Genomic DNA, 25860 nt, shown 5'->3' with positions numbered 1-25860 from the left:
AGTTTTCACATTATTATCAAAAAAAACCCAACGATAATACATTTTTGCTTAATAATTTTCAAAGTTTGAATAAGAGATCATTGTTAAAATATATTGAAAAAGCACTGATTGCTTGAGTATATGGCACAATATTTTGGAGAAAAAACAACATCCACATTTGCCTCTGCAGAATTATTTTTACAGACAAGTCATATAAGTATGTTTGCTTAAACTTTAGTTTAAAGTGGGTATATATAATCGAATCGTGCCATACATATACATCCTTGTTAAAGAAAATTTGTTGAAGAACAAAATTAGATATAATGGCATTTGTTCTTAACCAAAAAAAGTATTGTAAGAAGCAATAAACTCACTTTCATGATCATCTATCATTGAAATGACATTCCCTAAACCGCTGTGGTACACAAGGCTGCAAGGAAATGATCCTTGAGTGGTGCTCTTTTAAATTGTTGAAATGAATATATAATTATCTTGTTAGAAACTGAGCGCTTTATTTATAAATAACTTAACGATTTTTTAAGTCGCCAAGATTCGAACAAACATCTTGACTATTCTTTTCGAATGGCTTTAAAGAATACTAAGTCATCTTTTGCGTCTGAATTTGGTCTCGATTTCTTGAAAATATTTTGCATAAAACGTTAAAGCAGCTTATTCCATTATATAAAGGGATTCATTCTACTTTATTCTTAATAATAAAAACTAGTTCACTGTGACAAGTTCCTTAAAGGGTCTCAGAACTCTTTAAATTGGGAATCTTCATAATTTATTTCAAAGCATTTTCTTATCATATTCTGCATTGATTGAGCAAGCTATAAGTGCCTTAAAATTGTTCGTGAGACTTGGTCCCAATGTCATATTTAAGAAATCATCAGAACTGTTCCTTAAGTTCAAACCGTCAAAATGATAAAGTCGGAGAAATTATCGTTAAAAGGTCATTTGGTAACGCTTGGAACAAATAACAAATAAATCAAATGACTGTTCTTTGTGTGACCCTATGTAAAGTTGTTTAAGCAATCGCGAAAACTATAAGGCATGTTCGAATAGCAACCGCATGGGGCGTAGCCCTGTACGAGCGCTGTTTTTTTCGCCACTTTTCTTAAACCTACATACCCATAAGATCTAATTTATGTATCTGTTGCTTTTTTAAAAACCTTGATCAAACTTTGTTATGAATTATATTAAATGGATTGATTTCTTTTTTTACCTCAGAACAAGATTTTCGTGATTGTGGATTTATTTACACCTGCGTTAAATTTTTGTACAGTTGAAAGGCGAATGAAATCTATAACAGGACGGAAAAAGTTAACGTCCGTGTTCAACAGTATATAAAAGTTTCTCATGCTCGATTACACTAAATATACATACGAATGAAACTCTTCCTGTTAGCTGCTAGTCTGGCGGGTTTAACAGTGTTATACCTACCATTTATGTCAATGAAAACCTTATTCAAACTGAGACCTGTACTTTTTACTTTTGGATTATTTCATCAGTCTTCTTTAATGTACACATCTAGTATATGAGAAGAAACAAATATTTCTGAGTCCCCGGTGGCGAGATTCTATACAGCAAAGCTCTTAGTAAAATATATAAGTTGTATATGGAAAGTGCTGATCTATACAGCAAAGCTCTGAGTAACATAGATAAGTTTAATATGAAAAATGTTAAAAAAGCTGACAGATCAAAAGAATTGTAGAATTATAACGATCACTTTATGATATGCTTATCTTTAGATTTCATAAACATGTTTATAAATTTTAATTTTATGTTTGCATAACTGTATTTCCGTTCTGTAAAGAAAATTCACCGTGTGATACTGGCAAGGAATAAAATAAGTGCTCGGAGGAAGATAATGAAATAAAATGAATTTCGCAGTTTTATTAAAGAAATGCATGGACTTCAAATGCACTGCACATGGCAAAAGTAATTTATAATATAACAAGTTTTGTAGTTTTTTTACAACGAATATACATATTACATAATGATTATAATGTACATCGAATCAAAGCAGATATTGTTTTTTTAATCCGCTTATTTTTCTGTTTTTACCCTATCCTATCTGATAAATATCAGCTTACCTTTCAAGTCACTTCTTGCATTGTTTTCACATTGTCAATATAGAATACAATGATACATTAGTAAAATTATTGTTTATTAAGATTATATCTTGATTAACATACAAACCACAGAGTTAGAGAAGCAACCATTCAATGAAAACATTTTGCCAAATACACTTTTAACACAAGTATTAAACGTTTTTAAGAAGACCTGTGATGTTGAAATAGGTTTTTCTGTATTTTAGAAAGCCCATTTGAGCAACATTTTAATCATGTAACAGTCATTTTATCACTTGACCTCACGTGACGTGATTCTGTCATTATTAAAAATCACAGCTTATGTTTGTCTTGGCGACTCCTTTCTTTTCCCTTCATTATCAATTTCACCACGACCATCACGCAAGAAACTTGTTGAACTGAAAAATTAAAACAGGTTATATAATCAATTATCAATATTTTTGCAAACAACTGTAGTCTTGTTCAATTCATTTGGTATAAGGGTTATATCCACTTTTTTGTGTAATGTCCATTAAAGATTTGACCAATTCGCCTCTCAAAGTATGCTTGTAATATAAAAATATATATCTGAAAAACATAACGTTGTATGCACTACAAACTGTAAAACAATATCTAAACATATTTACCAATTGCTATGTGTGCTGCAGACTCCACACGCATTACGTTCAGGAACGCATCCTCCTTTCAGTTCATCGAACACTTCTCCAACATCACATTTGATCGTGCCAATGTATTTCCCACCCTGACAATATGCATAACGATCACATCGTCCGAAAACATCCAGAAAACCCCCGTTTACTTTCGTACCGCACTCGGGCATTAGTCCTCCGTGTTCTCGGGGAATCATATCTAATGGAACGCATTTGTTTCTTTCCGGATGGAAAAACTGTGTTCGGCCGTCTTCGTCAACTTGGCATTGGTCCTTTTTATCAAAGCGTTCCTTGTAGCACACGGCGTAGTATGGAGTCCATAGTCTGACTGGGTCAACGTTTATCCCATCACCTTTACCTTCACAGTTTGGTAATCGGTATACACAAGGGATACAGTGGGAAATGATGCACTTGTTGCGTTTGTATTGACCTGAGGGATGCAGAATCTATACGTTGGCCTTATGTTATAAATCGCATGTAATGGTCGTTACTTAATAAAGTGAATCCCGTTTTTAATGAGATATACTAAAAAGAGCTCTTTGTCATAGTGGAAATTTAAATATTCTATTTTACAATCTTGAATTAGGAACTTACATCCATCCTTAAATTCCGTCCTGGTTCCACATGTGACATTCTCAAAATGGTCACATTGTTTGGTCTCTGTGTTAAACAGCTGGGGGTACGGACATTCATCAAGATGTTGTTCAAAGATTTGGTACATGCTTGGTTTGTTATAGACACTACAATTGTAGAAGGCCTGGCATTCCGTGGGGTGTGGAAATACATCATCACTGTCAATGCTACATCGTTCCTCTGGGCTAAGATGCCCTGAATAGCAAATATGATTTTTCTCAGCTGACGTTTACTTTAAAAATGCAAAAATGCAATTCACTATATAAATAATATGATGTTAAAGCATTTCTGTGTAATGCAATATTAGCAAAATGAATATTCGTTGCATTGAATCTGGATGTATGCAATAATTTATTTGATTTGTGGTCTAAATTGTTTTTAATTGAAGTAAAATCCAAGCAACAGATAATTAGTTATGTGTACATGTGTATAAAATCGTAACGTTCTCCTTTATTGATATAGGGTACTAGTCAGCAGCTAACATTAAAACGATACAAAATGGCAGAACAACAAAATAGCTAAAGCTAACCTTTTTCGGACAATACGGTCATGTAGCCACCGCTTCCCTCTGTTGTTTTCTTGCAGTCATCCTTAATAGAACCTTTAGGAACACAAACTTTGGAGCTGGAGCTGAACACATAGCCAGGAGGACAAGGCGTCATATCCATTGCCTTCCCGAACACACACAAGTAGTATCCCGTACAGTCGGCCTTTCCGATGATCTCATCTACACCCGGGGTGCATTTCACGAGTTCGTCTTTGCCGGCAATGACCAAAGTTGCGGCGACCAAAGCAAACAACGCTGTTGTGTATCCAATCATTGCTGCTTTTTGAAGCTTTTTTGTGTTATATTGTGTTTATTTAGTTATGTTCTGTATATTACAGTATATAAAATCTATCGGAAAACAAAAATCCTTTAAATGTTGTAAACTATGTTATGTAATGTTGGTGTTTTTAAAAGTACAGTCCTCGGTATAGCAAAGTTAGACTTGATATGATACATTTCAATTTTCGATTTGTGAATGGCAAACAGTTGTAGGATGCGAGTATAAATAGTTGTTCGTAAACCGCTTGTAGTTTTTTTTACTTGCCTAGGAAGTTTAATACTTGTTCGACTTAATGACATAGATGCAAAACTTGAAAATCCATATACTTGATTTAATGGTTCATAATGTTTTTTTTTTTCGTTTGCTTTGACTAATATCTATTTAAATATATAAATACTATTTATCAAGACGTTATCCGGATATGTTTCGATGCATGAAAGTATTTTTTTTTTCATCTAACCACTTTACTCGTTAATATCTATCAAATACGCAACGTTGTAAGATTGTTTTGTATAGTTCTACAGTCTGTCTTTTAATGAAACGTGGCGACAATTAAGTAATATTATCCCCCGCCTTGAAAAAGCGAGGGGATATAGTAATGGTAGGCGTGATTCCTTGCATGTGTGCGTGCGTGTGTGCGTGCGTGTGTGCGTCCGTCCGTCCCACATTCATTTTTTTGCATTTCCTCTTCATTTCTCATGCGATTTCTACCAAACTTTCACAGATTGATGATCCTAAAGTCAAGCAGCGCATATTGTCGTGCTTTCCTGATTTGACCATTTTTGAAAGAGTTATTGCCCTTTGCTTATTTTACATTTTAAATTGGTTTCTTCGCAACTCCTCTTACGTTGTTCATGCGGTTTCTACTTAACTTTCACAGATTGATGATCTTAAAGTGAAGTAGCGCATATTGTCGGGCTTTTGCGATTTGACCATTTTTGAAAGAGTTATTGCCCTATGCTTATTTTACATATAAATTGGTTTTTCGCAACTCCTCTTACGTTTTTCATGTGATTTGTACAAAACTTTCACTGATAGATGATCATAAAGTGAAGCAGCGCATATTGTCAGGCTTTCCTGATTTGACCATTTTTGAAAGAGTTATTGCCCTTTGCTTATTTTACATTTAAAATTGGTTTCTTCGCAAGTCCTTTTATGCTTTTCATGCGGTTTCTACTTAACTTTCACAGATTGATGATCTTAAAGTGAAGCAGCGCATATTGTCGGGCTTTTGCGATTAGACCATTTTTGAAAGAGTTATAGCCCTTTGTTTATTTTACATTTAAAATTGGTTTCTTCGCAACTCCTTTTACGTTTTTCATGAGATTTCTACGAAACTTTCACAGATTGATGATCATAAAGTCAAGCAGCGCATATTGTCGGGCTTTCCTGATTTGACTTTGAAAGAGTTATTGCCCTTGGCTTATTTTACATTTAAAATTGGTTTCTTTGCAACTCCTCTTACGTTTTTCATGCGATTTCTACCAAACTTTCACAGATTGATGACTATATAGTGACGCAGCGCATATTGTCGGGCTTTCGCGATTCGGCCATTTTTTTAAAGAGTTATTGCCCTTTTTTACATCTAAAATTGGTTTCTTCACAACTCCTCTTACGTTTTTCATGCAATTTCTACTAAACTTTCACAGATTGATGACTATATAGTGACGCAGCGCATATTGTCGGGTTTTCGCAATTCGACCATTTTTGAAAGGGTTTTTGCCCTTTCTTTATTTTACATTTAAAATTGGTTTCTTCGCAACTCCTCTTACGTTTATGATTATATAGTGACACAGCGCATATTGTCAGGCTTTTTCAATTTGACCTTTTTTAAAGAGTTATTACCCTTTCTTAATTTTACGCATTCCTTATGTTCTTGAGAAACTACCCTTACCATTAATTAACTTCCGTTACAAAAAAAATGTCCCCATGAAGCGTGGGATATGGCTGTCTGTGACCGCTCTTGTTTAAATTTGCTTTAAATGTCAAACTCTTAAATAATATAGTTAAAACGTTGGTTTATGACATGATGAGTTGCCATCTTTTCTGATTGAAAAACAAACACTGTTCTTATATATTCAAACACATATTAATTAAAGCGCATTTCAAATTCACCCGCTAATTTCATCAGTGCACAGCTGGGAAATTCCTCAGTTCATGAACATAAAAACAGCAAACATTGTTACTTATGAGGATACATATAATCTGAATGATACGCAACGGGGGTTGTTAAGTAACAAGTACGTAACGCAAAGGAAGAGAAAAAAGTAAAAAGAGTAAGAAAAAGTGAACCAACATTAGAAACTGTCATTGGCACATATAGGATCTACGATTTGGTTGCCATTATTTGGATGTTTAAACATTGTCAATATTTCCGACATTTATTCGAAACAAATACAAGGAAATGATATGCACACAGTGTTTGTTTCACATGAATTACTCATGCTTATAACATAAGCCATAAAACTCTGTTATTTATGTATATAAATCCTTTTTAAAAAACATGCTATGTTTTCTTATTTCACGAGATGCTCATGACTGCATCTTATTGTTTGAAATATTCATATTAATTAGTTTGTTGAGTGATAAAAGACACTTTGGAAATTATATAGTACCGGGATTTTGGTCGTGTTACCACTTTCCCAACGTGCATTCATTTCTTTTTAAAAGTGCAGATATAACTCATGCATCATAATTCAAGGTTAAACAAGTTTTATCATTGATGAGCTAAAAGTGGCACTCAAAATCAATACATACACATGTATAACAAACATAGATTTTAACTGATAAACCGTTAACTACCTTTAACTACTTACTAAATAATGCATTTATGGAAAATATTAATTACTGATAACAAGATTGCAACCGTGTATTTAATAGCAGAATGTGCAAATATATACCGTGTTTTCTGCACATTTCTTTTAAATTAACCTCGATATCCTTCATAAGAACCATTGTTTTCGACATTTATTCATCCTTGTTGGAATATCAAAAAGATATTATTAATTGTGGTAAATCTTATCTGGGAGAAAGAGTGCATCTTTAAACATTCTGAGTCGAGAAAATTAATGTAAAGTCATTATCAATGCCTAATATTCAGAGTATTATTTACAATCACGTTTCATTAGAAAACTTGTTGTGACTTTAAAAGTTAATTACTGTAAATGATTTTGTATCTTTAAAGAACGCAGTGTATCCTGTTTCTTTGTTTGTTAATACAAGTACAAGTAATCAATTTGTAAATTATATCAAACAAAGTATCATCTATTGCGGTATATTATGACAACCAATAATCGATGTTTTACCCTGCCAAGCCAAGTATAAGTGTTGGGTTATATTATGCTAGATATATCAATGAATTTTAAGTATACTTTGAAATACGTTTATTCATATAATGGACAAAAATATAAGCAATTGTTAAAAAAATAAACTATTCTAACGCTTTATTCGGTACCAATATCCATACGGATATGGCATGTACACATATTACTAGGACGGGCCCTGCAGACACAAAAATAACTAACAAGCGTGTTTAATGGCCGAACCGAACCTCAAACGACACACCAGCACAATACCACACGGATAATGCAACGAATGTCTTTAAATGCACAATTATCAAGGGGAGCTGACATTATACGACAAAGAACCATGTCACCCCAACATTTCTTAATAAATATTTTCAAATGCTTGTGTGGTAAGTCTGTGTTGATCTGCACGCTATTTATCTCTTGCTTGGATGTATGTTTGGCTTGACATTGTGTATTTAGTCAGGGTCAAAATATTGGCTACTACACTTGCATTATTATTCAAGGCAAACAAAGTAAGTAAAGCGTCAATAAAATGATCGGATTTGAAAATAAAAGTGACTTTTATTTTCATTTATTGGATTCTAATATGTCGATATCGTGTTATACTGATAGTAGCAGGCACTTGGAATCACGCATGTACATTGTATTGCAGCAATGCGCTTGGTTTGGGCGCAAATCTTGTTATTTATTCGTCATTCGAACAGTTCGCTCAATCAATTACACATTCAGACAAATTTTCTTAATAAAAATATGTATTTATGTTAATATGAATGTATGTAGTGCACATAAATATGTTGTACACAAAATGTACTTATTATAGTTTAATTCAAACTATTTCCTGTTGCGCATCCCTTGTTTATTTTATAAAAGTAAACTTGCAAGGATGGAAAGGTTGGTCCTAGGTTGAAGCCATTTACAGTATACGGTAATAACAGTGTGTAAAGATGCATAAAACTAACATAAATTTCTCATTTTATTGAACAAAATTTGATGATTTCAAAGGCACTGCAATTGCCAAAATGCATAAATATGATAATGAAACTATATTTACATATCAATCAATAAACGATGGTGAAAACATTTCACAATAAACAAAAATGTAGTCATTTTGTTTTGAAATGGTTTGGTCTTAGACCGAATACAACGAGGTCAACTCAGAGCAACACTTTGATGTATTTAACATGTCTTATCCATCTTGGATTAATCGGTTCGCCCATTTTTCTTTTGTTTCTTTTGTGTAAGTAGTTTTCTCAGCTGAAAATATAGATATTGTTTTAATTGTTAGAACTGCTATGATAATACGGATTGCATTACTAAGTATCTCAAATGCAAAATCAATTAAACACGGCTCAAATGTATTTATTGACATAATGCAGCTTTAAAGCACTACACCTTCGTACATAAATAACTTAAATCATAGGGATTAAGTGTTAAGACTAACAATAGAGATTTTTATCATGACTATTAATATCAATCACAACATTTAAGGACACTCACCAAAGGTCAAGTCTTCCGCAGGGTCTGCATGCTTTCTCTTGCAGAACGCAGCCGCCCTTTGTGTCATCGAACACCTCTTCAACCGCACATTTCACCATGCCAATATATTTTCCTCCCTGGCAACGCACATATCGATCACATCGCCCAAACTCATCCCGATAGAACCCGTCCTTTTTTGTACCGCACTCGGGCATCATTCCCCCGTGTTCTCGAGGAATCATATCTAATGAAACGCATTCGTTCCTTTCCGGATGGAACAACTGTGTTCGGCCATTTTCGTCAGCTTGGCATCGCTCCTCTTTGATCGTGCGTTCTTTGTAGCATACGGCGTAGAATGGACTCCAAAGTTTGACTGGGTGAACGTTAATTCCATCACGTTTGCCTATACAACTTGGAAGGTCGACACTGCAGGGTCTACAGTGAGCAACGGGACACTGGTTGTATCTGTATTGGCCTGACAAACAACATAGTACAACTTATTTTTTCATTAGTTTGGGTGTATCATACCAATAATGCTATTGCATGTTGGTCAGTTTTAACTTCTAGAAGATACATATGATGTGTCGACAAATCAGAGTTGAATAAATATATGATATATGTTGGTGTTCAAAGTGGTATTACCAATGTCTTATGGATTTGAATTTATTTTTTATAAGTCAACTTACATCCATCCTTGATCTCTGTCCTGGTTCCACATTTGACATTCTCAAACAAGTCACACTGATTTGACTCGGTGTTGAACAGCTTGGGGTAGGGACATTCAACAAGGTGTTGCTCGAAGAACCGAGGAATCCCATGTGTGTAACGGACACTGCAGTTGTAAAAGGCTTGACATTCCGTAGGGTGCGGAAACACGCCACCGACCATGTTACATCGTTCTTCTGGGCTAAGAACTCCTGGTAAGTAAATATTATTGTTAGCAAATTGACTCATATACGTTAAGAGGCATGATACACTCTACTATACATTATTTTCCTAGAGTAGTTTTCAACGCATCCCTGTGTGCGGTAACCTCATAGAAATAAATATTAATTGGATTTGCCATTTTCATTTGTGTATTTATTGATTTAAATTATAGTATCGACTGTTCTCAACATAAAAACAACACACTAAATAAATAATTGTCGATATGAGTATGTTTCTAGAGACAATATAAGGAATAAACAATATTAACACTACTGATATACATGTATTGCTAGTGGAGACTTTAAAATGTTTTTCAGACAACAAATACAAGCATACAAATATCAGACGATACCAACGTCAACGCTAGAACTTACCAAGGTCAGCACTAAGCAAAGTTGCGGCAGCCAAAGCATACAGCGCTGTTGTGTATCCTATCATTGCTCCGCTATATAGTATGCGTATAACAGTTGAAAGTCGTGTATGAAATTAAATTATAATTTAAACCTGTTTTATTTATCAATGTTTTCTTACACAATTTTCTTAAAATAATATTGTCCTAGTCAAAGTCAGCTTATTTTCGATTGAAATCCTTATCAATGCTCAGTTAGAGAATGGTTTGAATGTTAAAGATGCGAGTATATATATAAATTTGCGACCAACTTTAGGCGGGGATTTCTGGCGCAGTAAACACGCGCTAATAGATTAATGACGTTGTCGCATTACTTCAGTAAAAAATTGCAATCGACAGGATTCTATTTTTTGTAACTTAAAGATCACTTTCAACAATGTTTATCATCTTATAGTTATATTTAAGACGTAATTGTACAAAATATGTGATTCATTTATTTCGAGTCATTTGTAACATTTTGTGAGGCTAGAAACTCTAATATAATGTTTAAATATTAATCAAATTAATTGCTGCAATGTTTGATATTTTAACGCCGTTGTGGTTTTGTTCAGTTGTAGTGTTTGCCTTATAAAAAATGGATGTTATTTATCTAATCGAAGGCGTTGTTGGTAACTATATTTCTTTGTAAAAATATGAGTAAAACAATAAATACGAATATATATACGATATAGCTCATTTGTTCGGCAGTTTTTATTCAAACTTTACGATTCTTCTCCACATTTTTTCACGAACCGTTAATTTCATTTTCTAAAGAGCATAGATACTATTAGCCATAAAACATTCTATTTCTACCTGAATTATTCACACATTCCCACTTTCTTATTGTCGGGGAGATATGAATTTTGTCCGTAACGATCACCTTTTTGAAGGATTGCTCGATTTGATCACAATTAGAAGAGGCATTCAATACTTAAACAATTCAGACATTGGGCCGATTGCTCTGAAATTTGTTGAATTAGATAAAAAAAACATCGTCGTTAAATTTCAAGTCTTTTCTTCTCTAGAAGTTTAATGGATACATTTGTGATCTGTTGTCTTTCTAACAAGATATCAGTCAAATGATTTAAGCTGTTCTTGTTTTATTTAAATATTTTAGCACATCATCATATTTTTCAATTTAATCACTTTGTTAACTTGAACAAATATCTGAACAATAACATGTGAACAATGTTAAACTGAATGATAGGATATATTCACTCTTTGTTATATCTCATGATTTTCTTAGCTTTTATTGAGAAATAAACAGACACATTTGAAAGTGTATCTTTGGTTCAATGTCAGTACTTAGTTGGTATTATTTTATCTGCATAAAATAAAGTTATTCTGAGGATTTACATAAAAGATATTCTAAACTTAATTGAGATTTGTTTTGTCAGCACACAAATGTCAATTGATTGACCTCTCAAATATGTATCTATAATCCACAGTTTCTTCCTGTTTCTGTTTGTTGGGCTTCCTTTATATTATTAAATGTCCTATCAAATAAAACAATACATCAATTCGTTTCAGGCAGTATATCAAAATAAAGTCGATCTACGTTATGCATAGAGTACAATTTTATCCTGTTATGTGGTAATAAATGTTTTATGCGAACATTTAAACCAGGATTTCTAAAATATATTGCAGGTTATGCGTAATTTAACAATTTTACGTCTTAACATTTATTATCGTTTTGCTTGCAAAATGCGGGAAAACCAATTGGTTGAAAATGATTTTGTAAACATAAAGTTCATCCGTGAGCATTACATTTTGTAATTAATGCCATCGTATTACACATTGTGGGACACCCCTAGCTATACCACATAATATTACTGCAAAAAAACACTAGATAAGCAAGGCGAGTAGGTAGCCCTGTGTTGTGGTCTTGCTTAGATGCACAACAACAAAAAAGAAGTTGATATCAATCAAACAAGTCAGTTTTACAAAATACAGTCAAAAGACAAGGAAAACAAATGTTTACATTAGAGTTTCTGCCCTAAAACACGCAACACATATAGTTTACTGAGGGAATTCCGCCTTGAACTAGTCAACACACAGAGTTTACAAAGAAGTTTTCACCTTAAAAAACTAAATACACAGATTTAATACAGAGCTTACACACGTAGTCCTTGAACCAATCAGCAAACACCGTTTACACTGGGGTTTGCACATTGAAACACTCAACAGTTTGAGTTTTACTTGTGTTTCCGCCTTGAAACAATCAACACGCAAAGTTGTCGATGGGGTTAAAATTAGAACACTCAACACACCACGTTGAAATCAGATTTTCCATCTTGAAACACTTTACACATAACCTTTACACTTTGCTCTGCCAAAGCAAAATGCAACCCTTTATCTTTGGACATAACCCTTATTGGCAAATAGCATTTAAACAATACACAGAAAATTGGTACCCTGCTTAGACACCAGGGGCAATAAACAGTCAGACATTACTCGAGATAAACAAGCCAGGTATTCATTAAAATAGGCATCTAGGAACCTTAAGGTCCATATCACAGTTCATGGAATCCTTGTACAAAGTTTATATGTTTTGAGTTTGCGTTGTACAGTACATAAGTATTTATTCACTAGGGCACGGTCGGGTACTCTCGGGCCGAATACGTTTTGGCCAGTAACCGGATACAAATAATACCATGTACCCGAACAAAACAACATTACAATTTATTTATATTTTTTGCTTTTTCATGTTTATATTTTTGTCAGCCTTTATGCCTACTGCTAGAAGTGTTCCTTTTCACACTCGTGTGACAGAGCTAGCATGATTTTAGGCACGATCAGAGAAATTTAATAGTGTATTTCTGTTTCAGACGACATGGCTGCCTAATTGTGTTTAACTTGGTAACTATATATCAAATATCAGTGGACGGGGTTCAAAGTAAATGGAGCACTTCCAATAAACAAAAACACGGTAAACATGCGTTACATTTCATCATTCATTGTTTCATATTTTATAGTACCAATAAAAGGAAATCGAATCAAAGTTGCATCCCTTTACTCTTTTTTTAATGTGAAGGCCATTTTAAAATTTTATAGATTTATGTTCGATTAAATTTTGGGACATCCAACACATTAAGTTATATTACACGAGTTTTCAACCAGGTTTTATGTATTTCAAAATAGTCATAACTTATGCTGACAAAAATGAATGCCGGATTGAACAGCGGACATTTTGTAATTTGCATTTTACCATCTTTGCTCCTATAATAAAATTTTACACATAATTTAGCTGTTCAGAGTCTGTGTGCAAACGGACCCTGATCATTTATTATTAAACTATTAAAAAATTTATAATAACCCATTTTTGCGATACACAAGCCCGCTCTATTAAAAGCAACTTGGCAATATGAATGTTTAGTTTGATAACCTAAACAGATCCGTCCTTTTAAAAGAAACGTGACAAAATGAGTGGTCAGTATGATACATCTGTACAATCCGCCAGTTAAAGCAACGTAGCAATATGAATAATCAGTATGAAAATAATTGTATCGTTTGCGACAGTCGCACGCCGCTTGTAAAGACAGTTTACTGACAGTTTATTTCTGTTATCGTGTTCATTTATATGCATGTTAAATGCTGGATATGTTTTTAATTGATAAATCATTATATGTCAATTAAAATGAATCTTATAAGATTGATTAGGTTTTGTATCATATCGATGTGATTAGATCATGTGATGATTACAAACGATCCCGTTTTAGTTATCATGTGTACACCTAGAAGAATTATGTGATCAGTTAAATTGATTTAATTTTCTTCCATGTAATTTTTTTTTAATTGTTTGGACTTAAATTTTCATCGCATATATCAGTTATTGCGTCTTGAATATTTTTTAGTGAGTCCTGCTTAAAATACGTTCAAAACAGACAAAAAACTATTGGAACTAGCGAATTCGGATTATAGGATAACGAGTCACAAAGACTAATAAATAAACTTTGGCAACTCAACTCAACTCATCTTCTTTTCACCAAAGACGGCAATACTCATAAGTATGTACATATAATTAATGCAATTTATAGTTACAATGAAAAACTGTGCTAACAAATAGATAATATTACCTTCACATTAGACAACGCAGAATTAATATAAAATAACGATATTGCATTGTAATACTGCTGGGCTTAAATTGTTTGTCTTAGGCATAAAAGCAGTGGTGTGTCTATATGTATGCGCGTCTTAAAAAAAGCAATGTGCACCGCATGGAAGTCGGTCACTGCCACTTCTGCACTAGGAGGTGCCAGGAAGTATTTTTGTCAATCCATTAACAGTTCATTTGCAAGGTATACGTCAATCCATGTGACGTCAGCGAAAGAAGACCATCTAACATGTTCGTACTAGCAGCATTCTTACACACTGTGTCCCCCAGTAGCATTATTATATTCGTGAAACGTTGTTGACAAGTTGTAGAAGTTAATTATATATACTAGTATGCGTTCTCAATCAAGTATATATCGTCGGAAGACGTTAGGATTTCTACTAGACGTAAACAAACTGAACCGAATAAGATTAACACTTTATTATTTTGCACCGACTTCAACGCCTTAATTTTTGGACTAGGACTTGTAGTCAAACGATCAAATAGCATCTTCAGGGCAAATACAGGGGTTCACTGACGTAATGTATCTCTACGCTGTATTTTGATTGGATGTCCGTCAGCGAATTTCAACATGGTCGAGGAGTTCCGAATGCGAATTTAAATAATCAAAGTAATACCAGGTCTGAAAACTCAATGTTCTGGAACGTGTTAAATAGTTCTAAAGCAGCCTTTGTATTTGTTGGATAATGCCAATATTACAACATATAAATGACAGCAAGCCTACAAAAATGAATGACGTATTTAAGTGTTGTGTATAAAAATGAAAGTAATCGATTTAATGATATAGAACGGTCTTGCAAAAATTGACATAATCTCGATCATCTCGACTATCATCTGATTCTATACCATTCAATGCTCTGTATTAATAGACTGGTACCATATTTCTCTTTTATCCAAAAAAAAGACCAGTATCAGCTAACCCCGGTGCACGTCGTGCATTCGTAATGTCTTGAGAATACATATTTATTGCGGTCTTAGTAGTAAATAACCAGGAAAGCTGATTTAAAAAACGTTATTGTTATCCTATTGGTATTTTCTTATCAAAACGATTACCATTGTTGAATAAAATAACTTTAGAAGTCGTCGTCACCTGTCCTTTTTTGGATAACATTGTCATGTCTGCTTGACACTTTCTTTTCGATAGAATGTTTAAATTTTAACTTTTCATTGCATGGCACTTCCATGCTCGAACAAGATTTAAAGGACCGATATCCCCTTACTGAAGGTGAGCGTCCCAGCTTGGCTTGAATGATCTGAGGCTCGAGGTATTTTTGCCGGTCCCTGGGAGTTCGAGCTAACGGGGTTCGACTGTTTTCACAAATTTTTGGATGAACAACCCCGAATTCTTATACAATTGCTTGATATCAATGTTTTTAACAATACCTGCTATATAAAATTCTGAATTTTAGATAGCCCGTAAGACATTTTACCAGTACAGGGCTTGTGGGCTTGTGTTAATTTCGACCACTGCTGTATTGCAACTTATAAACACATTTTTTGATGTAACATTTTTTGCAGCAGCTTATTTTCTAAGTCAATCAGTATTACAATGTTATAATGTTTCAGGCTGCTATCTCTTACGTAGCATTCAGCACAACCCCAAATCTTAGAACTGCAAAACCACATGGCCTTGTCTTCACCATGGTAACCAGAGGTTCCAAACAGCCTTAACAAAAAGCAGGAAACCAATCAGACGAAAACATGGAACTATTCTTGGCCCGGTGATGAAAAGGGGGCGTGGCAGACCTAAAAAGGGAACAATTCCGCCCCCTGTCTGTGGTCAATGATCAGGGACAGATTGTATATCGATGTGAAACATGTAGGGCAGAGGTCAAGACATACCATGATTTACTAGGTGAGTATTGTATGAGGACTGTTCAAGTCAAATTTGAACCCTTTCTATTAAAGATACACCTTTTTACTCCTCTATTCATAATCTGATAGATACGCCTTTTACACCTCTATTCATAGTCTCATAGATACACCTTTTTACTCCTCTATTCATAGTCTGATAGATACGCCTTTTTACTCATCTTTTCATAGTTTCATAGATACGCCTTTTTACTTCTCTATTCATAACCTCATATATATGCCTTTTTACTTCTCTATTCATAGCCTCATAGATACGCATTTTTACTCCTCTATTCGTAGCCTCATAGGTACGCCTTTTTACTCCTCTATTCGTAGCCTCATAAGTACGCCTTTTAATCTTATAGTATTAAACAAGGAGGTTTATTAAGGCAACCTTCTCAATAAAAGAAAAGGTTAACCAAAATATTATTAGGGAATCTGCTCTCCATATTTGCAAGTTTCGTATGTGGTACACAACACTTCCATGTCTGGTTTTGTTGATGCAAGCTTTAAAGTAATATTAGGTTATGTTTTTTATTTTCAAATAAAAAAGACTAACCTCATGTTTGCTTCAATATACTAGTATTATTCTAGAATGAGTTTTCTTGTATACCTGACGTGTGTTTCCGGTCATGCGACCAGTGCTGGAAAAACTTGTCTTACATCCCCCATGTAAGATGAGTCACACGCAACAACGCGCCACTTCTGGGCAAGCCTCGGGTGTGCCCTCGGGTCGGATTTTTCTATCCGTACTGGAAACACATGATTGATATAACAATTTCAAGAAAAAAAGAAAATGTCAAAAACTTAATTGACATCGTTGTGTTCAAAGCGTTGAATCTTTCTTACTGATGCATCATAAGGCAGATGCATCTTTTTGTCTAGGCCTTTTATACAAGCATTTTGAGATAAATCACTATCATCAAGTTAGATATATGTACATATTACATATTGTATTGTAAATTTAACAAAATGTTGAATGAACTGTGGGTAATGACGAAATTAGAATCACATATTTGTATACAACTGCTTCAATGGATGTAAATGATTTCTTATGGTGTTCTTTTCACTATTATTGCTTGCATTATTATAGAACACATGCGACGTCATTCCGGACAGCGGCCATTTACGTGTGATATTTGTGGGAAGGCATTCACAACCAAGGGAAGCATGCAGGCCCACGTTGCATGTGCTCACACAGATGAAAAACCGTGGACGTGCTCCACATGTGGGGAAGCTTTTAAGGAGAAAAAGAGTCTTAAGATACATGAGATAATTCATAATGGGGAAAAACCATACAGGTGAGTTCAGTGTCAATTTCTACCAGCACGATTGTTTTTCACGAAGAAAATCAGTCGAGGTATTGTGATAGCCTTGGTGTTGCAACTGTCGCCTTTTTGTGAAAACACAAACGTTGACCATAACTCAAAAAGAGTTATATGTATAGCAAGGATCATAACTCTGACTTAAATTCTCAATGAATTATGTCCTTTTTTAAGAAAGAAAGAGCAAAAATTTACCTTAAGCCATATCTCAAAGCATGTTCAAGATTTTCATATGAAACTTGGTACACTTATTGCCAATATATATGTATGCATATTGATACAAATAACAAACTGTAATACTCATTATACCACCTTTTAAAATAACCCACTACAACAACAACTGACAAGTGTTTGGTGCAGGGCTCTTGTTTAAGCTTGCTACATTGTATAACTGTTTGAATTGATATAATCCAGACAAATGTGATTGTTTTCATGCCATTTTGTGTAGCAATTATGGTCAATGCAGCATATGGGACTCGCTTTGTACGTTTATCAAGAGCTACTGCCCTAGGGGAAAAGTCCAGAGGTTGTGGTAAAACACTCTGGATGTCCCCGTTTTTCTTCACCCTAAACACATCCTTGCTTACAGAGCTACAGACGAGGACTGAACCATCAGTGTCCATACATAGACCCCATGGATAATTCAGCTTGTTTGACTTCACAACTAACTTTACATCGCCGTTACTTTTGATTTCTGTTATTGAATGTTTGTCATTGCATGATAAGTACATCGAACCAGTTTCGGGATCTTGTGTTGACCACTGTGGAGTTGTAACAAACTGTTCTCCATTCTCTGTGGTTTCCTTACTTAAGTCATTGTTGATAACCCTGGTTTGTTTTTCATCTTCATCTACTTCGATAGTTTTGGCAGGGGAGATACACTGAACTTTCAAGGTTTTATTGAAACATTCTACTGCTCTACATGTGCCGGCTACGTTTATCTCCCGAAACGTGGTGTGGTCTGTCGCGGGAGACTTCAGGTGGAGTATTTTAGGTTTGCCACAAAATGCCACGTATGCTTCACCATGCTCTGTAACTGATATCTGCAATGGCCCATATTGCAATTTGACGTTTGAAACAAAGGTAGAATTGCCAGTATTGAATGTCTATAGTTTTAAATTGGTGTAATCCGCTAATAAGACCAGGTCATCTCGTAACAAGGCAATGTCTGTGATTTTACATTTCTTTTCGTCACTTTCATCCTTTACAGTAATAGTCTGAACAAGAAAAGGTGCTTTGTCTAGACGAAGCAGTGATGTTTCATCTGTCACGAAGCCATATCTGACAAAACTGTCGTCGTTACATAACCTTTGAATATTATCTTTGATCGTATCAACATCTTTTATGGACCGCAACACCAAGATGGCGAGTTCATTGTCCTGATTGTTGTTTTTATACGTGTCGATACTTTCGGACCAGGAACCAAGCTGACCAAGAACACTGTCATATGTAGAGACCACAGCCTTTAATGTTCTTATATCTGACATCTTGATTTTGTCAAGTTCTACTTTGAACGTCTCCATTGCCTTGTGGTAATAAAGGTCAACTTCCTCAAGATTCATGTTTGCCTCTTTCTTTTTCGCGGTGTATGCTGATTGTAAACTCTTAATTATCTGTACAGCCTTTTTATAGTCTTCGCTGTTCACGAATTGTTGGGAATAATCGCCGATTGACTTTACATCAGTGCAAACTTTATGCCCCAGAATCACACACTGGTCACAGCATAATTGGTTGTGCGATTTACAGAACGATGTTATTTTACTGTCAGTGTGTACATGACAGCTGCTTTCAGCGGGATACCGAGCTTGCTTATTTGGCTTCTTTCTTGGAATGTCTTCTCCTCTTCTAACATGGTGTGATTTCGACATGCGTAGTATCCTGTGCGTATCTAGACATGACTGACACAGATATTCATCGCATTCCATGCAAAAACCTTCAACAGTTCGTGTCCGTCCATCACTTAAGCATGGTTCACAATTTAAATCGCCGTCTTTGTTTGACAAAATATTACCTGAGCCATTCGCGGTCGCCATTTTATCCTTTCATCCAGCCCTTAACTGGCCCGTCGTATCATGTTGTGAACTTGTATTCCACACCTCCCAGTATAAATGTTTGATTAGTATCCAATGTCAAATTGTAATATTTGTTAATTTTACTCTGGTTAAAAATCCATGCATGGAGTAAAACACGTTTTCTGAAAATGATAATATATACAAGCTTATATCAGGTTATATAAGGATTACAGCAGTTATGGTTTATGTGATAGATAAAATTGATAAAGGCATCTACATTTGACAAATTTATCGGAGTTTAATATCTTTTGTAATGAATAAACCACTCGATCATAAACCATTTTCAGTAAATGAAATTTCAATTTTCTGAACACGGAGAGATCAGATTTACTTCCGTGTTTTCCCGTATAATCAATATTCCATTGATCCGGACTTGTATAGGTTTATACAATGTTTAACCTAATGAATAATGAAGTTCAAATTTTCTGAAAATGCTGTGACCTCGCCGCGATAAACACAAGTGAAGTGGAGGTTTATACATGTACACTATTCTCGTCATAAGTATATTTGGTTGAGTTTTTATCCTTCTTATCTTTTTGAAGCCCTAATATGTATGAGGTCAAGAAAATTACAACATGTATATACCGTACTCAGATTATCGTCACCTGTGAAACAATATACATACACTACTCAGGTTATCGCAAGCTTTTAAACAATATACATGTACAACACAATTCATCATAACCGTTTATACAATATACACACACGTATCAGATTATCATAAGCGTTTATACAATAAACATGCACCTTTGATGTTTATCATAAGCGTTTATACAATATACATGCATTACTAAGCCTATCATTAGCATTTAAATACATTATGCATGCATAACTTAGATTATCATAAGCGTTAACTTAATACAATACACATGCAATAATAAGCTTATCATTAGCATTTAAATACATTACGCCTGCATAACTTAGATTATCATAAGCGTTAATACAATATACACGCATAACTCAGGTTATCATACGCGTTAATACAATATACACGCATAACTCAGGCTATCATAAGCGTAAATACAATATACACGCATAACTCATGCTATCATAAGCGTTAATACAATATACACGCATTACTCAGGTTATCATAAGCGTAAATACAATATTACTAAGAATATCATTAGCGTTTATACATTTTGCATGCATAAATCAAATAATCATTTATAAACACTTTTTTTATAATATACATGCATAACTCAGGTTATTATAAGCATTAATACAATAAACATGCATTACTCAGGTTATCATAAGCGTTAATACAATATACATGCATTACTCAGGTTATCATAAGCGTTAATACAATATACATGCATTACTCAGGTTATCATAAGGATTAATATAATTTACATACAATACTGAAATTTTGATAAACGTTACTCATTTCTTCTTTACAATAATGGCACCAGACAGTACTATTTAGGTTTATTAATCTAACCCAGTATACAACGGTGGTTTGTGGAGTGCGGTGCGGTCGGAGTTGAATGTGGTAAGCCAATGTGTGTGTAAGCTTATTTATACTCGCACTCGGGCCTTGCCCATTCGGCGAGTGCTCCAATAAGACTGTTAGTCAATTTAGGGTTTTGGAGGATAGTGCACAGACAGAATGTAAGTTTGGTAATCCTCAGCTACCCTGATTCTTTTACGTGCACCAGTGCCTAGCCCTGTCACACGGGTCCCCGCTGTAACGTCCCTCCCGGAAGACGATCTATATTTGTTTAGTGGTGCGGCGGGGAATCCAACCTGCGATCTCTCGATTGACAGTCAAGTGTGTTACCAATAGACCACGGATCCACCACTAAGCCCATGTTTGTTTAAGTTCGATTTTTAAGTCTGCAACCAAAGACAGTGACGAAAACAAAACAAAAAACACAACAACAACGTGATTTTGACATATGTCGCCTTGTATGTATTATTAAGAAAACATGTATTAAAAATGATAACAATTAAGGCTCTACTGACTTAAAGCTTCGTTCTATGTCGGAACTTAACCGTTATTGAAGAAAGAGAAGCAGGAATTTATGACTTATAATGCGTTAAACTCTCCATTGATATTAGCATTTACTAGTTTGAACATATCAAACAAGGCAACGACCGGTTATGATCATTGATATGCAAAGCAGCTTTGACGAACACATCGCCACTTACCGAAGTCGATACACAAGGTCACGAACTATTTCAAACACGACAATGATATAGCTTTTACGTCACAGGAATACAAATACTTTTTTTACATGTTAATTTTACCAGCCTCAAAAGAACTCAACCAAGTTTAAAAAGGCAAACTGTCTGACCAAGTAAGATGAAATAGTGTTGCAAAACGTTTGACAATATAAGTTAACTTATAATTTACAGGGTTTCCAAAGAATTAACACAACCGATTGTTTTTTAAGTATTAAATAAACTTGACATGTCCATAGTGATTATATACCTAGATTTTGATAAGGAACCGGATTACAATCCTACTAAGTTTAACATCGAAGCATTTAACCAAGTGACATTTCGTTTAACCCGACGTATCATATAAATAAATGTAAGATAAACTTTCGAAACGTTTTGACCAAGGTTTAAGATTTGGAAGAATATCTTTCAATTATCCATAACAAGAGACCTATTTTAAATATTCTTTTATTCTTCCAAGGGTTTTTATCTTTTTTCACACATAATTATTTTCAGTTCATATTGAGTATAGCTTAGGTTTTTCTCCCATTTAGTACATTGACAAGCACTTCTTAGTAGATCCCCCATGCATGACTTTAAATATTTGCCAATACAGAATTAAACCTACATCTTAAAAATACTTAATGACCCAGTCTTAAACACTACATTTACAATAAGAGAACTTAAGCATAAATATTACTGTATTAGTCAGCGTTATGGACCTATCCATGCACATTTCTTTGTCTTAATATATTAGACATAATCATAGACTTTTTTCTTGTTTGTGATTTTTTTGTTTTTGTGTTCTATGTCTTTGGCGTTTACCCTGTGTCATTAAACGGGGTTTATGTATAAATGTTTGGCTACTTAGCTTGTTTCTGTAGTTTTCCACATAAATACTGAGCTAGTCGCTGAAACAAAGGGTAGCTTCACCCAAAATATGATGATTTGTTAAAAAGCTCTAAAGAGCATAATGATGAAACAAAACGTAATTACGACTCATCAATAATGATTTATATACTAGCTCTGACGATACAAGGGACGATTCAATGTCTTCAAGTGTTGAATCTATATCTGAAAGGGAATACAGAAATGTTTTTTAAATCGTTAATGTCCAGGGACAAAACAGCACCACAAGAAAGTCTCGACTATACGCTGACAATAGTCAGCATGATGAAGTGTTATTCAAAGGTATCGGTTGCACAAACTAAAGAAAACATTATAACTCAGCCTAAGGAAAATCAAACTGGTATCCATCTCACAAATGGTGATAATAATTCAAGCAGGGCGAAAAGAGAAACAAGGGACTCTTATTAGGCGAAAATGGAAACTTGGTATTCACAATTTCAAGATTGGCAAAAGTTGTATCAGACACCAGACCAAAACGTCACAGCCAGATGTCATTCTCATTAAGACTACGGACAAATTCTTCACTACATTCAACATCATCATCAGTACTGTAATCACATGCAGTTTTGTAGCCCATATCATGGGGGGGGGGTTGTCTTGGTGGAGGTGCATTTCCCCATCAGTCAGATAACTGGCAAGGTGCAAGTTTTCATGAAAAGAATCAGTACATAAAGCAAATGTGTAGACAATCCAAGCCTGTGGTAAAAAAAAAAAGAATGAAATGTAAAAAGATGATAAAAAAGATTTCTATAAAAAGATTTATGTGTACATTTTATTTGAGGAGCAACAAGAATGGGCAGTTTATAATGTGGGTTTTATGGGGGTATTTGTAACAGAAATGAATTGATCAAATGTAAAACCTCTTCGTTACATTTAAACGAATACGTTTGCTTCTATTCAACAGCAACAGCAGTAACAGCATTTTAATGGGTAGCGGGTATATCAAATATCAATGAATGGGATGCAATGCAAATTTAATGTAAATGATTTCTATTCACCAAAACAATTGTTTGGTATCATTGACCTAAATTTTGCTTTTGTCCTGCAGAGATTCTTTTTTTATTATATCAATAAAATGAGTTTGAAATCGAATCGCTTTTTCATTTTTGAATGTAAAGTCCATTCAAACGAAATATATTCAACCCATTTATACATCAGCGTGTGCTTAACCTTTTGCTGAATCTCATCTAGGCATTTTTTCTTTCTGATTATTGCAGTTGCCGTTGTCTAATTAAGTATATCATAGATAAAGCCTGACCTATAGGTAACACAATGGAACATATTTGTAATCCGCTTGATGGGCGGACTTTTGAGGTATTATTTTTCTCTCATTTATTTGACCAGTCTTAGGAGTATGCATAAGAGAGATACAAAAACATAATCTCTTCTTTAAAATTAAAAATGGTTAAACAACAGATTATCTGTCGGTTTTGGTTCCCAGACAGTAAGACAAGATTCCACAAGATCTCGTAGAAATTCACCCAACTTATCCAGTTCTTGAACGCAGACAACCTTGTTCTTTAGTTAAGTCCTTTCTTATTACACCATTGAATCGTGTCCAAAATGATACAAATACTAGAAACACTGTTGTTGGTTTTTAATCGTACCTCTAGCCAAAATCTCCTTAACTGTTCTATTATAGGAAATACCAGCTACAGGCCCTGTACACTCGCCGCCGTAACGATTGTAGTTCCTTGAACCATCATCCTTATGTTAGAAGTTGTTTTTCTCTCACCATCAGGAAGGTGTGGAAATCAGGAGACTACACACCGCTTTTTCCTCATTTGTCTTCTCTTCACTGAACAAAGCAAAAACCTAATATTATGCTCTTTACTGTACAATCTCTGACTGAGGTAACCCTCCGTTCTTTTTAAATGGTGATGACACCCTCACTGAACAACCAATAGTACTCTGCTTGAGGCAGTTCATCGCTCAATAGAATGTGTTTAACCAAAGAATGCATGGCTTTAATCGTGATACATCCGACACAATTGGATATCTAACGCAAAGAGCCTCATCTAACCTGCTGCAAATGAAACCAACCATACAAGAAAATTGCAAGGTTATGCTCAATTCTGCCTGCTAGTCAGTAAGTATCAAAACGAAGTGTTTAGGCCCCAATAACTGAAAAACTGAAAGTATAAGTCAGACACACATTTATGTAAAAGCCTTTTAAATGCAACGTGACAACAAAAAATGAACAGTATGATGAATTATAATCGTGTGCGACAGTCCCATGACGCTTGTAATTTAGAAAAGAGTTTACTGACAGTTTATTTCTGTTTTAGTGTTCAATTCAATGCATGTTAAATTTGACAAATGTCTTTGCTGAGAATCAGTTTAATTGACAGATAGTTAAAAAAAAGAAGTGAATTAGATTGATTAGGTATTGTATAATATCGATGTGGTTAGATCATGTGATGCCTGCAAACGCTTCCTTTGTAGTTTTCACTTTTATACATCCATAATTAAGACGTCTTTAATGTCGCCAGCATTTGAAGTATCAGAGACATTTGTTTTCTTTGTTCGAAGAACAATGTGATGAGGAAAACGTTTAATTGATTTGAACATATTCCATGAAAGGATTTTTCTTCAATTATGGCGTGGAATTATTGAATACATCAACTATTGCGTTTTTAAAAATTGATTGCCGTTAAGGACTCCATGTTTCTAAATAGAGACACTTGTAATTTATTCATTGACTTGAGTACCTAGTAGCACTCGGACGTTGACTTATACATACATGTGCATAAACAATACTTCCAGAAATCGTATTCTGTGATATCATCAATTTAGGAAGAAATAATATTTGATAACACTAAATAACACACACGCACATACACACGCACGCACGCACACACGCGCGCGGACACACACACACGCACACAAAACAAAACACAATCATGTTTGATAATGCTAAATGCAAATTCAAACAATCTACCATATTAAAATTATTTTATCTGTTCACTCAAAAGTTCCGGACATATAAACATCAAGAAAAATATTTGCGCACCACATGGTATTTCGGCACTGCCAGTTCTGCACCATATGTATCAGAATGTATTCCGCCCATAAAAACAGCTCATTTGCAATGTAGACGTCCATATGTGTGATGTCAGCAAAAAAAGACCATCTTGCATGTTCGCGC

General features: G+C 34.5%; 3 protein-coding genes and 1 long non-coding RNA gene across 4 annotated transcripts; 1 reads left to right on the top strand and 3 right to left on the bottom strand.

The window, feature by feature from the left end:
• Window positions 1-1860: 1860 nt before the first annotated feature.
• Window positions 1861-4376, bottom strand: LOC128216520 (uncharacterized). The gene is made up of 4 exons (XM_052923105.1): window positions 3885-4376; window positions 3317-3550; window positions 2699-3152; window positions 1861-2470 (listed from the first exon to the last, which is right to left on the bottom strand). The coding sequence occupies exons 1-4, from the start codon at window positions 4174-4176 to the stop codon at window positions 2392-2394; spliced, it is 1059 nt and encodes a 352-aa protein (XP_052779065.1). The 5' UTR covers window positions 4177-4376; the 3' UTR covers window positions 1861-2391.
• A 4074-nt stretch (window positions 4377-8450) lies between these two features.
• LOC128218009 (uncharacterized) lies at window positions 8451-10505 on the bottom strand. Its single transcript, XM_052925501.1, has 4 exons — window positions 10268-10505; window positions 9653-9883; window positions 8988-9441; window positions 8451-8744 (listed from the first exon to the last, which is right to left on the bottom strand). The coding sequence occupies exons 1-4, from the start codon at window positions 10329-10331 to the stop codon at window positions 8741-8743; spliced, it is 753 nt and encodes a 250-aa protein (XP_052781461.1). The 5' UTR covers window positions 10332-10505; the 3' UTR covers window positions 8451-8740.
• Window positions 10506-10787: 282 nt separating this feature from the next.
• Window positions 10788-17421, top strand: LOC128218029 (uncharacterized). Its single transcript, XR_008258304.1, has 4 exons — window positions 10788-10910; window positions 13110-13210; window positions 15962-16250; window positions 17340-17421. It is a non-coding gene; the product is annotated as an uncharacterized LOC128218029 (long non-coding RNA).
• A 1256-nt stretch (window positions 17422-18677) lies between these two features.
• Window positions 18678-19439, bottom strand: LOC128216339 (uncharacterized). The gene has a single exon (XM_052922899.1). The coding sequence runs from the start codon at window positions 19437-19439 to the stop codon at window positions 18678-18680; it is 762 nt and encodes a 253-aa protein (XP_052778859.1).
• Window positions 19440-25860: the final 6421 nt, after the last annotated feature.

The sequence above is a fragment of the Mya arenaria genome, chromosome 14 (genome assembly GCF_026914265.1).
Source record: "Mya arenaria isolate MELC-2E11 chromosome 14, ASM2691426v1".
NCBI lineage: Eukaryota > Metazoa > Mollusca > Bivalvia > Myida > Myidae > Mya > Mya arenaria.
The sequence above is the reverse complement of the archived record's forward strand: the minus strand, read 5'-3'. Positions and strand labels throughout refer to the sequence as shown.

Excerpts from the sequence above, each read along its gene's own strand:
- LOC128216520 (XM_052923105.1), bottom strand. The coding sequence starts at position 4,176 with ATGATTGGATACACAACAGCGTTGTTTGCTTTGGTCGCCGCAACTTTG. Across the intron at positions 3,551-3,884 it reads GACCGTATTGTCCGAAAAAG|GGCATCTTAGCCCAGAGGAA; the intron begins GTTAGCTTTAGC and ends TTTGCTATTCAG. Across the intron at positions 2,471-2,698 it reads TGCAGCACACATAGCAATTG|TTCAACAAGTTTCTTGCGTG; the intron begins GTAAATATGTTT and ends TTAATTTTTCAG.
- LOC128218009 (XM_052925501.1), bottom strand. The coding sequence starts at position 10,331 with ATGATAGGATACACAACAGCGCTGTATGCTTTGGCTGCCGCAACTTTG. Across the intron at positions 9,884-10,267 it reads TTTGCTTAGTGCTGACCTTG|GAGTTCTTAGCCCAGAAGAA; the intron begins GTAAGTTCTAGC and ends TTTACTTACCAG. Across the intron at positions 9,442-9,652 it reads GACAGAGATCAAGGATGGAT|GCCAATACAGATACAACCAG; the intron begins GTAAGTTGACTT and ends GTTGTTTGTCAG.
- LOC128216339 (XM_052922899.1), bottom strand. The coding sequence starts at position 19,439 with ATGTCGAAATCACACCATGTTAGAAGAGGAGAAGACATTCCAAGAAAG.